The sequence below is a fragment of the Otolemur garnettii genome, unplaced genomic scaffold (genome assembly GCF_000181295.1).
Source record: "Otolemur garnettii isolate 467f Iridium unplaced genomic scaffold, OtoGar3 scaffold00022, whole genome shotgun sequence".
NCBI lineage: Eukaryota > Metazoa > Chordata > Mammalia > Primates > Galagidae > Otolemur > Otolemur garnettii.
This window is the reverse complement of record NW_003852417.1, coordinates 19,711,645-19,723,750: the sequence shown is the minus strand read 5'-3', so window position 1 is coordinate 19,723,750 and position 12,106 is coordinate 19,711,645. Positions and strand designations below refer to the sequence as shown.

General features: G+C 41.4%; 1 protein-coding gene across 1 annotated transcript in view; it reads left to right on the top strand.

Annotated features, from left to right (window-relative positions):
- Window positions 1-12,106, top strand: part of TRMT61B (tRNA methyltransferase 61B) — a 48,122-nt gene that overhangs the window by 21,656 nt on the left and 14,360 nt on the right. The window contains 8 exon segments of the mRNA XM_012803715.1: window positions 3,439-3,577; window positions 3,580-3,660; window positions 3,663-4,051; window positions 4,053-4,085; window positions 4,087-4,203; window positions 7,944-8,043; window positions 9,525-9,530; window positions 11,891-12,075. Coding sequence (XP_012659169.1) covers window positions 3,439-3,577; window positions 3,580-3,660; window positions 3,663-4,051; window positions 4,053-4,085; window positions 4,087-4,203; window positions 7,944-8,043; window positions 9,525-9,530; window positions 11,891-12,075 — 1,050 coding nt within the window.

The window sequence follows — 12,106 nt, the reverse complement described above, 5'->3', positions numbered from 1 at the left end:
GGGCATTGTGGCGGGCTCCTATAGTCCCAGCTAGTTGGGAGGCTGAGGCAAGAGAATCACTTAAGCCCAAGAATTGGAGGTTGCTGTGAGCTATGATGGCACAGCTCTCTACCTAGGGCCCCGAAGTGAGACTCTGTCTCAAAAAAAAAAAAAAATCTCAAAACAACAGATGCTGGTATGGATGTGGAGAAAAAGGAACACTTTTCCCCTGTTGATGGGACTGTAGACTAGGACAACCTCTATGGAAAGTCATATAAACATACCTCAAATAATTAAATTAGGCCTACCATTTGATCCAGAAATCTCGATATTGCGTATTTACCCAAAGGAAAAAGAGTCGTTTTGTCAAAAAGACATGCATACTCAAATGTTTATTTCAGCACAATTCACAATTGCAAAGATGTGGAACCAACCCCAGTGCCCATGGATACATGAATGGATTAATGAAATGTTGTACGTATATGATGGAGTACTATACACCCAAAACATCGTGAACTAATACCTTTTGTAACAATCTGGATGGAAATGAAGACCGTCCTTCTAAGTAAAGTTTCACAAGAATGGAAAAACAAACACCATCTGTACTATTACAGTGAAACTAATCCTCCCCTTGGTGAAGGACTCAACTACCACTTGAACTTTACCTTAGAAACGAAAACAATGTAACCTAAATATTTGTACCCTCTTGTTACTTTGAAAAGAAAATGGGAACTAACTGATGTGCACATTTGGTAGTAAAACTCAATGGAAGCAAGCAGGTGGGAGTGAGCAGGAAGGAAAGGGTAAAAAGGCCCTTAACAAGTACAATGTATCCAGTGAACTATCCAGTGAGGGGCACATTCTAACTTTGACTCACACTATACAAAAGCAGTTCATGTAAACAAAACATTTATACCCCATACTATTCTGAAATAAAAATAAAGAAAAGTCGAAGACAAAATACAAAAAAATCACAGATCTTAGAGCTGAGAAGGTTCCAACTCAGACCTATGTTTGGTGATGATAACCTCCTTAATTCTAAGAACCTTATATCTAAAAATGACTTTTTCTCTAAGGAAGCCTACCACAAGAAAAAGGAGTGAGAAAAGTCCCTTGATAATGAAAAAAGATTGGTCATTAGAACTGCTTTTTGTTTTTTGGGAGGAGGGTTCTCTTTTTAGAAATGAGGTTTCTTTCTGTCACCCAGGCTGGAGTGCATTGGCATGATCACAGCTCACAGCAACCTCAAACTCCTGGGCTCAAGCAATCCCTACCTCGGCCTCCCAAATACCTGGGACTACAGGCACTAGCCACCTCACCCAGATTAAAACAAACAAACAAACAAACAAACAAACAATATATATATATATATATATTTGTAGAGATGGGTCTCACTGGAACTCATGGCTTCAAGCTATCTTTTTACCTCTGCCTCTTAAAGTGCTCAGATTACAGGTGGGAGCCACCACACCTGGTAGTCATAAGAACGTTTTAAAACATCAAACCAAGGCCAGGCATGGTAGCTCGTCTGAAATCCTAGCACCCTGGGAGGCCAACGTAGGTGGGTTGCTTGGGCTCAAGAGTTTGAGACCAACCTGAGCAAACCTAGACCCCACCTCTACTAAAAATAGGAAAACTAGCCAGGCATTGTGACCTGCACCTGTAGTCCTAGCTACTTGAGAGACTGAAGCAAGAAGGTCTCTTAAGCCCAAGAGTTTGAGGTTGCTTTGAACTATGACATCACAGCACTCGATTCAGGGCATAGAGGGAGACACTGTCTCAAAAAAAATAAAAAATAAATAACCAAACCAAAAGTGAGACATGCAATTGGGGTGGAGAAGAAAGCAGTTTCTTTATTCATTTTTAGGATTAAAATAGAGAAATTCTGTTGATGGAGTTTATGGTGGCTGATGTCCTAGAAAGTATAAATTAGAAAGTACTGGCCGGGTGGGATGGCTCAGGCCTATAATCCTAGCACTCTGGGAGGCCAAGGTGGGTGGATTGCTTGAGCTTAGGGGTTTGAGACCAGCCTAAACAAGAGCAAGACCCCATTTCTAAAAATAGCCTGGTGTTATGGGGCTCCTCCTGTAGCCCCAGCTATGTGGGAGGCTGAGGCAAGAGAATCGCTTGAGCCCAGGATTTTGAAGTTGCTGTGAGGTATGACACCCCAGCATTCTACCAAGGGCAACAAAGTGAGACTCTGACAAGAAAGAAAAAGAAAGAAAGGCAAGAAAGAAAGAATTGTCTTCAAAATTAGTAGTAACAGTATTTATCAAATTTACACCGAATTTATAGCCCTTTGAACATACTTTGACTTTATGTTCAATTGTACTGCTGACCAGTCTTTTAAAAAGGTTTTACAGTAGAAAGAGTATGGCTTGTTGAGCCAGATAGACCTAGATAGGAAACAGTGGCATGCCACTTGTTAACTTGCCCAAATCATTTGATTATCCTGGGTCAGTTTCCTTATGAGTAAAATGGGAATACTTATTTCTTTTTTTTGTTGAGACAGAGCCTCAAGCTGTCCCTCTGGGTAGAGTGCTGTGACATCACAGCTCACAGCAACCTCCAACTTCTTGGGCTCAAGCGAGTCTCCTGCCTCTGCCTCCCAAGTAGCTGGGACCACAGGCGCCCACCACAACACCCAGCTATTTTTTGGTTGCAGCTGTCATTGTTGTTTTTGGCGGGCCGGGCTGGATTTGAACCTGCCACCTTAGGTGTATGTGGCTGGCGCCTTAGCCACCTGAGCCACAGGCGCCAAGCCGTGAATACTTATTTCTAACAGAGGTGTTGAAAATTTAAATAAGTATTTAACATCCCTGATATTGGCAGACCCTCCATAAACTTATGCCAAATTAACTAAAATTAAGTAATTAAGCTAGGGATAAACTTAAATAATTTTGGACTCCAAAGATATCTTTTCCTATTTTAAGACGCTTCTATTTAGTTTGGGGGAGGGTAAAACAGTTAACTGTTATGTTTTAACTATTAAAAAAAATCTGTTACGGGCAGCGCCTGTGGCTCAAAGGAGTAGGGCGCCGGCCACATATGCCGGAGGTGGTGGGTTCAAACTCAGCCCCCCCTCCCCAAAATCTGTTACATAAGCACAGGGTGGTTACCCAGTTTAATTGACACCTAAACTCTCTTTGGGACTGGGGATGGGGGCAGGCAGGGAGTCACAGCCCTGTCAAAAGGGACTTGCTGAGGCCCAGGGCAAGATGACAGATCAGCTGAGCCGGTCAGCTCGGAGCTGATTTTACTTATGCATCTTGGGAGTGAGCGGGGGACTTTGCTTTGGCAAGTTTTGTCCTTAATCCTCCTGGTCCCAGGTGAGGCTGGCGGAAATTTGTCAGCGGTAAATTCTTTGCCTTGCCTACATTTGAAAAGGGAAAATGAGCCCCACCGCTCCAGGCGATCCCGCGACAGCGACAGTTACTACCTCTGCGTTCTGGAATTGAGGGAGGGGCCCTCGCCTCCCCTTACGTCACTTGTCTACGACTGCGCCTGCGCGGGACACGAGGCTGGCGGGGGTGCCGCGGCCCCCTGCTGGGGTTGCTGTGCTTCCGGAGGCGGTTAGGAGTCGGGACTAATTCTTTCCTGTGAGCCTTGGGCTTGTGCTCTTCGATGAAGCCGGGTCGCTATGTCGCAAATCCTCGCCTCGGGACGCGCGATATGGAGAACGTGCGAGGAGGCAGCACGGAAAGTCACGGGAGCAGAGTCTTCGCCACCCGTCTCTCTACACATCCCGGGCTCTGGGACCCGATGTCTTTCGTCACTGGAAGGCCTGAGACTGCCTCTGCCGCGGGAAGAGTCACCTTCTCAAGAGCTCAAGGACTGGAGCGGAGACCAGGGCTCGTCTAATACGGCGCACCGGGGATCCGCTGGTCCCTCGCTGCCTGCCCTGGCCCAGTCGGCGACCGAGGTCGAAGAGCTTCACCCCTGCCCTTACCGCTCACTTTCCAGAGAAGGACCCTTTCAGGCTGGGCAGTTGATGTTAGCTGAGGCTGGGAAGAGAGAGACACAATTTAAAAAATGATATAGGTTGAGCAATTCCAGACACTTTAATAGTAGCTAGCTGGGGGGCAGTCCGGTTCAGCAAGATCGTGAGGGAAGTTCCCCGGCCAGATGCTGAGTTCCTTCGGCAAGCACTTGGTGCTGAGAAGGCCGACCTTGGAGGACTATGTATTATTGATGAAAAGAGGGCCTGGCGTAACATACCCAAAGGTAATGCGATGGGGATTAGGTGTGTGTAGGGTCCAGGAAGAGCAAAGATAGATGCAGTGCTACAAGGCTGGTAAATGCACTCAAAGCATCCCCCTCTCTCTCTCTTTCTCAAAACAGTCTCACTCTTCTACCTGGGTAGAGTGCTGTCACATCATAGCTCGCAGCGACTTTAACTCTTGGGCTCAAGAGATCCTCTTGCCTCATCCTCCGAAGTAGCTAGGATTACAGATGCTCTTCATAACTCGTGGCTACTTTTTCTATTTTTAGTAGAGACGGGTCTTTATTGTTTAGGCTGGTCTTGAACTCAAGCAATCCAACCGCCTTGGCCTCTTGGAGTCTCGTTTCCCTATCTGTAAAATGAAAACAATGACAACTTACTGTTAGAATGTACAAAATAAGTGCATATATTTGTGCCCCATTACTTATCAGTTTGCAAGTTCAGCAACATTCAAGGGAATGTTGAACTTTTTTGTTGTTGTAGTTGTTTAGCTGGCCTGGGCCAGGTTCCAACTTGCCACCTTCGGTGTATGTAGCTGACGCCAGTAACCACTGTGCTATGGGTGCCAAGCCAGAATGTTGAACTTTTGAGGACAATTTTGTAGTACTGTTATGGTGAAAATTTGATCATTTAGGCTCGGTGCCTGTACCACAATGGTTACAATGCCAGCCACGTACACTGAGGCTGGCCAGTTGGAACCCGGCCGGGGCCAGCTAAACAACAATGACAACTACAGCAAAAAATAGCCCGGCTTTGTGATGGGTGCCTGTAGTCCCAGCCACTTGGAAGGCTAAGGCAAGAGAATCACTTAAGCCTTAAAGTTTGAGGTTGCTGTGAGCTGGGATGCCACAGCACTCTACCGAGGGTGACAAAAAAAAAAAAAGAAAATTTGATCATTTAATTTAATAAGGTGTGTTACTAGAGGTATATTTTATCAATAATGTATATATTACTATGCTTTTCCCTTTAGGAAAAAAATAAAGTTTAGTATTAAAGCAGCTAACATTAAATGTCACTAACACTAAAACATCAAATGAATATTCTATATAATTGCCTAGTGTCTAGTTTCAATCATATTCTCATCATCCATTCCCAGTGGCTTATTTCAACCCTTACAGTTCCAGCCCTTGAGTAGAATGTTCTTTTGTAACACAGCTTCTTTCCCCAAATGACAATACATTCGTTATTTATTCAGCAAATAATTGACTATCTTTATATTCAAGGCACTATTTTATGGAGGTCAAGTGTTGAAGGTATGGTGTTGAATCCTAGCCCTTGCTCTCAGCTTAAACCTTGTATTCTAGGATGTGTGACAAAGACAAGTAAATGAAAGAATTCGGTCATTTCAGGCAATGCTAAGTGCTACGAAGACAAATAGATTAACAATTTAAAAATGGCATTGTGTTGGGCTGAGGGGCGTGGAGAATACTTTATGTGAGGTGATTACATAAGGTCTCTAAGAGGTACAGTTGATAGGAAACCTAAATAAGGAAGCGACTTCCTTGCAAAGATCTAGGACCATCCCTGTTACAAAGTGAGAACTCAGAGGTTAAGTAATTTGTCCAATGTGATACTGGGAGGAATTAAGTGGAAAAGTCAGGAGTGGGACCTCTGTTGAATTCCAGAGACAACACTGTTCACCATTATACACTATACCAAATGTTAGTTGAGACTGTTGGCCTTCGTTTCAACATTCCCCCAATACCCAGACCTTTCAGAGTTTACAATAAGCAGCAAATCTGATAAATTATTATTAGTATCCTTTCCTTTTCTGGGAAATATTGCTTGTGAAAATTTAAAAAGGAAGAGATTTCTGGGATCCTTTCTGTCCAGTCACAATAAAATTGTAAATTAAATACAGGTTTGATTGCAAAAGTAAATATTTAACAAGTATAGGTCGGGTAGAAGCCAAAACGTATTTTCTGAAATGCTGGACTAAGGCTTGGTCAAATGACACACACAAATTTTTAAGATGTATTAGTCAAAAAGTTTCATTCACAAATGTTTAGTCTTTCAGATGTACATATAGCCTTCATGTGTCAGCGCCTTGAGGTAGAGATAGGAGGGGGCACAAACAACTTCACATGGCGGTGGGCGGCAGCTTGGGCAGTCATTTCAGTGGAATACTGTAGAGCAGTGGTACTCAACCTTCCTAATGCCGTGATGTATTTTCATTGTTACAAAGAGGTCACAATCCACAGGTTGAGACCGCTGCTAGAGACTTAGTTCTTTTTTTTCTGGGATCGTTCACATGAGATGCCGAAATGTGGCATGTTCTGAACAAATTGAATACACTTAAGCTGTTGCTTTCTGCCCTTTAGCTTACATGGTCTCAATGGGATGAGTTTTCTAGTTTGAATCCCACTATGTATTAATACATTCTAAGAATTGCAGTCTAAAATGTGTGCAGGACGTTAGCATTTACTCATTTCCCTGCCTCTTTCCAAAAGCAATTCGAGGCTACTGGGAGACAGTTATGAAGTATCACTTTACTATTGAATTTTCTACAGAAGGAAAACTTTCAAACAGTCTTTCTAGATTTCGATTTTTTTCTCCAATAGGACTCAGGAATAATTATTTCTGATTAAACAAGATAATGTATGAAAACAGTCACAGAAGCCAGGCATGTGGTAAAACTTTGATAAACAGCTCTTACTGCTGTCATCTAGGATGTTGGGATTTGATTAATAGAAACACTTCTTCAGTTACAGTGTTGCCAAATGGGTCCTCAGATCTGTTCATCATAGTACCGTATCCTGATTCTAAATTAGTTCATCATTTTATGCAGATATTATTTTTGAGACAGTGTCTCACTCTGTCACCCTGGGTAGAGTGCTGTGGCTTCACAGCTCACAGCAACCTCAAACTCCCAGGCTCAAACAAACCTCTTGCCTCAGGCTCCCAAGTAGCTGGGACTATGGGTGCCTGCTATAGCTCCTGGCTAGTTTTTCTATATTTATTAGAGACAGAGTCTTGTTCTTGAACAGGCTGGTCTGGAACTCCTAAAGTCAAGCAATCTGCCACCCTCAGCCTCCCAGTGTGCTAGGATTACAAGAGCAAGCCTGGCCTATGCAGTTATTGTTAAAGTACACGTTCCTAATTGGTCCTGCCTCTAATTTTTCTCTAGTAAATCCTGTATTCCCCAGAGTAATCTTCATAAAATGCCATTTATATTGCCTCAGTGACATGCCCTAGTTGTTTACCAGGCCAACTTCAGATGCCTAATACTGGCATTTAAGTCTTGTGTCTCCTGACATGAACAAACTGTGCTTATTCTACCACTACTTTATTTAAAACTATTTCTACCTATGATCATTTCCTTAAATCCTCTACTCTCTGTCTTTAAGCTGGGGCAGTCTGCTGTCTTCTCTTTTCTCTCGGAGCTCCTAAAGTATTTTTCATAACTTTAATATTGAGTGCTGCCTTATTTGTTAATTGATTTCTTGAATCTCTCTTATCAAACAAAATATAAATTCTTTGTTGCAGTCTGTTGGCTAGGAAGGGAAAACAATTTTTTAAATTAAGAATAACTAAAAAAATAAAGGAGCCTGAAATATTAAAAAAAAAAAAAAAGAAAAACTAAGAGAAGTAAAACGAGGAAAAATTAAAAGTTGTACAAATATGAATGCTTTGTAGATAGGGCCGAGTCCTAACTTTTTTTTCTCTCCCATCTCCATGTCCAACAATGTAAGATGAGAGTAGGTGCTTAGTCACTGAGTCGCCTGTTGTGTTCCAGTCGTAGGATAGGAATATGGTACTGTTGAGGATTAGCACTCCAGGTGATACTGTTTTGGAAGCTGGCTCAGGCTCTGGTGGAATGAGCTTATTTTTATCCAGAGCAGGTAAGAGATTGGGTTTAGTGAGCTGGATCTCAATCACAAAACATTCAGCTTGTTAATAATAGAAAGTTAAAAGAGGTAAGATATATGGGAAAATACATGCCTTTGTGATAGAGAACATCCTCCTGAAAACCAAATAGAAGCAACTGTTTTTCTTTCCATTTTGCACATTTATTCCAGTCTCTCTTTTTATCCCTTCCTCCCTTTTCTTTCTCTTGTTTCCTTCATGCTCTCTAATGCTTCTACATTTTTTGGGGGGGGGTTTGTTTGTTAAGATTTTCTTTTCCCAACCTTTCTACTGCTCCCATGCCAGTCCTGAATTTAATGTTGTTAATATCTTAACATTTTCATTGATGTTTCTACGTTTTTTTAAAAAACCTTTTATTGGAGCATCAGATAGCTGCAGAAAAGTGCATAGATCATAAATGTACACCTCAATGAATCTTTTTATAGTGATCAACACTTGTGTAGTTATTAGGTCAAGGCAGGAAATGTTCCTGTAGCACTGAGGCCTCCTTCTGTCCTTTCCCAGGCCCTGTTCTCCCCAAAGGTGATCACTGGTCTAACTTTTATCACCACTGATTAGTTTTACCTACTTTGAACCTTATATAAGTGGAATCATTCTTGTTATGTTTGTGAGAATCATTCTTGTTATGTTGTGAGATTGCATACAGCAGTATTTTCATTTTAGCTGCTGTTTAATACTCTATTTTATACATAAATCATAATTGATCCATTCAACTGCTAATGGAATTTTGAGTTGGATGTTACTAGTAGTGTTGCTCTGAGCCTTCTACTTGCCTTTTGGTCCACATATGTACATGTTATTGTTGAGTAATAGTGCAAGATGATACTCAGCATGAGAGAATGTGGAAGGAGCAGGGGCTGCTGGAAAAGAGTTATATCCTATTAGGGCCATAGGAGTGTAGTTGGTGTTCATAAATAAATTAATCATAATACAGAACTATTAAGTAAAAGTTAGATCATGAGTTTTCTTTCAGAAGATCTCTAAAAATTGTCAGATGGTAAAAAGTATTGCTAAAGGGCACATGTCTGATCAAAAATCAACAAGTATATCATTAAAAGTAATTTTTTTAGGCTTCTACTATTTTTATTTCTTGTTATTTTTATCCTAGTTGATTAGTGCCCCCTTTGACTACTTAGTTCTTCTCAGTGTCAAGGTCTCTTTGGCTGGTCTGCCTTTGCAGTATTCCCTTCCCTACCTGATAATAGATTGCTCAACAGTCTCAGTAAACTCTTTGGGTACAGATTTTTGTTAAAAAAATTACAGATGGGCTCGGCACCTGTGGCTCAAGTGGCTAAGGCGCCAGTCACGTAAACCCAAGGTGGCGGGTTCGAATCCAGCCTGGACCCGCCAAACAACAATGATGGCTGCAACCAAAAAATAGCCGGGCATTGTGGCGGACGCCTATGGTCCCAGCTACTTGGGAGGCTGAGGCAGGAGACTCGCTTGAGCCCAGGAGTTGGAGGTTGCTGTGAGCTGTGATGCCACAGCACTCTACCCAGGGGGACAGCTTGAGGCTCCTATCTCAAAAAAAAAAAAGAATTACAAATGGACATATAAGATGAACACATGAAATTAAACTTGTATCTCCCTTTTGTTCTTTGACCCAATACCATCACATATCACGTATGAACTTTACCCAGATTATTCGAGGACAGTAAATTCATTCTGGGCTTCTCAAATTTTTCATTTGGCTCTTTTCTGTATACAGTTAAAGGTTGTTTTTTTCCTTAGTATCTTTTTTTTTGAGACAGAGTCTCTCTTTGTCACCCTTGGTAGAGTGCTGTGGCATCACAGCTCACAGCAACCTCAAACTCTTGGGCTCACGCGATTCTCTTGCCTCAGCTTCCCAACTAGGTAGGACTACAGGTGCTGGGCACAACACCCAGCTATTTTTTTCAGTTGTAGTTGTCATTGTTGTTTGGCAGGCCTGGCTGGGCTGGGTTCCAACCCACCAGCTCCGGTGTATGTAGCTGGCGCCCTAGCCACTGAGCTACAGGCGCCAAGCCAGTTTTTCCTTACTATCACTGACAAATTCGCAAATGCATGCTTCCATTTGACAAAGTGGATTTATGAAAATCTGTGAGAAAGGAGAAGTGCCTATGTGTCTAAAATAGAATTGTAAGAGTGAATGTCGGCTCGGCGCCTGTGGCTCAAGTGGCTAAGGCGCCAGCCACATACACCCAAGGTGGCAGTTTTGAATCCAGCCTGGGCCCGCCAAACAACAATGATGGCTGCAACCAAAAAATAACCGGGCCTTGTGGCAGGCGCCTGTGGTCCCAGCTACTTGGGAAGCTGAGGCAAGAGACTTGCTTGAGCCCAGAAGTTGGAGGTTGCTGTGAGCTGAAATGCCATGGCACTCTACCAAGGGTGACAAAGAGAGACTCTGTCTCAAAAAAAAAGATACTAAGGAAAAGGAGCTTGAGGCTCCTGTCTCAAAAATAAAAAAAAAAAGAGTGAGTGTCATGGAGTGAATAATCCCAAACCACAAGTGATCAATAAATTATTGCTACTGTCCTATGTAATGAACATCTTTTTCCTCCATAATTCCCTTTTCTAGTTATTTAACTTATGTTGCTATTAATATTAATTTTTACCCCTGAGAACATGATGACTTGTAGCTGGAGTTACATTTCAAAAAACATCCTGGAATTAAAGCATTTCATTAGTAAACTATAGACTGATAAATCTGAGATAATCTCCAAATGGTTTTAGATCACCTGGGATGTAGGTGGGTAGAGAGTTAATTTCCTTGAGTTAAAAATGTAGGTAGTAACTTCTCTGGAATCAGTGTTACTAAATGGTTTGAAAATTCTTCAGAATTTTTCAAATTACAATTTGTACACACAGGGTACAAATACATTCTTAAAATACGAAAGGTTCAACCTCATTCATAATAAAAGAAATGCAACTTAAAGGTCTAATCCTAAACTATATTCACTTTTTAGATTGACACAAATTAAAAAGTTTGATAATTTTGTTGGACAGAGTATGGAGAAATAGGCACTCTAATACATTCCTGGTAGACATATAAATTGGTACTACTTATTTGGAGGAAAGTTTTTTTCAAAATAAAAAGTTCACATACCCCTTGGGCCAGCAATTTCATTTTTAGGACTTTACCCTATAGAGATGTTCTGGCTCATGGTACAAAGACGTAGGCACAAGGATTTTCACTGCAGTATTATTGTATTATGACATGACTAGAAACAACCTAAATGTTCACTGGTAGGTAATTGGTTAAATTATAGCATAGACATAAACTGGAGTATAATAGCTGTTGAGAAGAAAGCAAGTTAAAGAAAGAATGCAGCGTTGTCAGTAATTGCTGAAATGACATTGGTAAGTAAGAAGTATGATACAGGACTGTGTGTAGGATACACCTCAACGTGTGTTAAATACAGAGATCCTTGCCTGCTAGCACAGGCAGTGACCACCGTGGGAAGGGTAAATAACCGGAAATAGGGTTGCCTCTAGACAGGGAGATTAGTGGGGGATCACAGACGGGAGGAGGACCCTTCTAACTTGGAACTACAGTAGAACCTCCATAGTTGACCACCTCAAGTTGACCTAATTTTCACAGACAGGAGAATGTGTATCCATTAACATAACAGGAGAGTAGGCCTAGTTCTTTATGTTGACCACCTCCTCCATGTGTTGACCAGCTTGTCCCTTGGGGGGGGGGTCTACTTAGTAGTGGTTCTACTATATTTGAATTATTTTTCACATACATGTAATGTTGAGAAATAAATTCTGACACTTTTTAATGAACTGATTAACACTATGAAATAGCAGATTGTTTTTTTTTTTTACTTAAGTATAAAGGACAAGGACAAGTCATAACTCTTGAAACATGAAAAGACCACCATGATCTGGCTAAGAAGAATTACAAACACTGGCATGATTCATGGAAGTTAAGTCATGTAAAAAAGTGGCCTAAAAACATGGATTTTATTCATAGGTATATTTCAGAAACATCTAAAGACATAAAATCTTTAAAATTTGATACAGTAAGTTTATGTTTTTTTTTTTTTTTTTTTT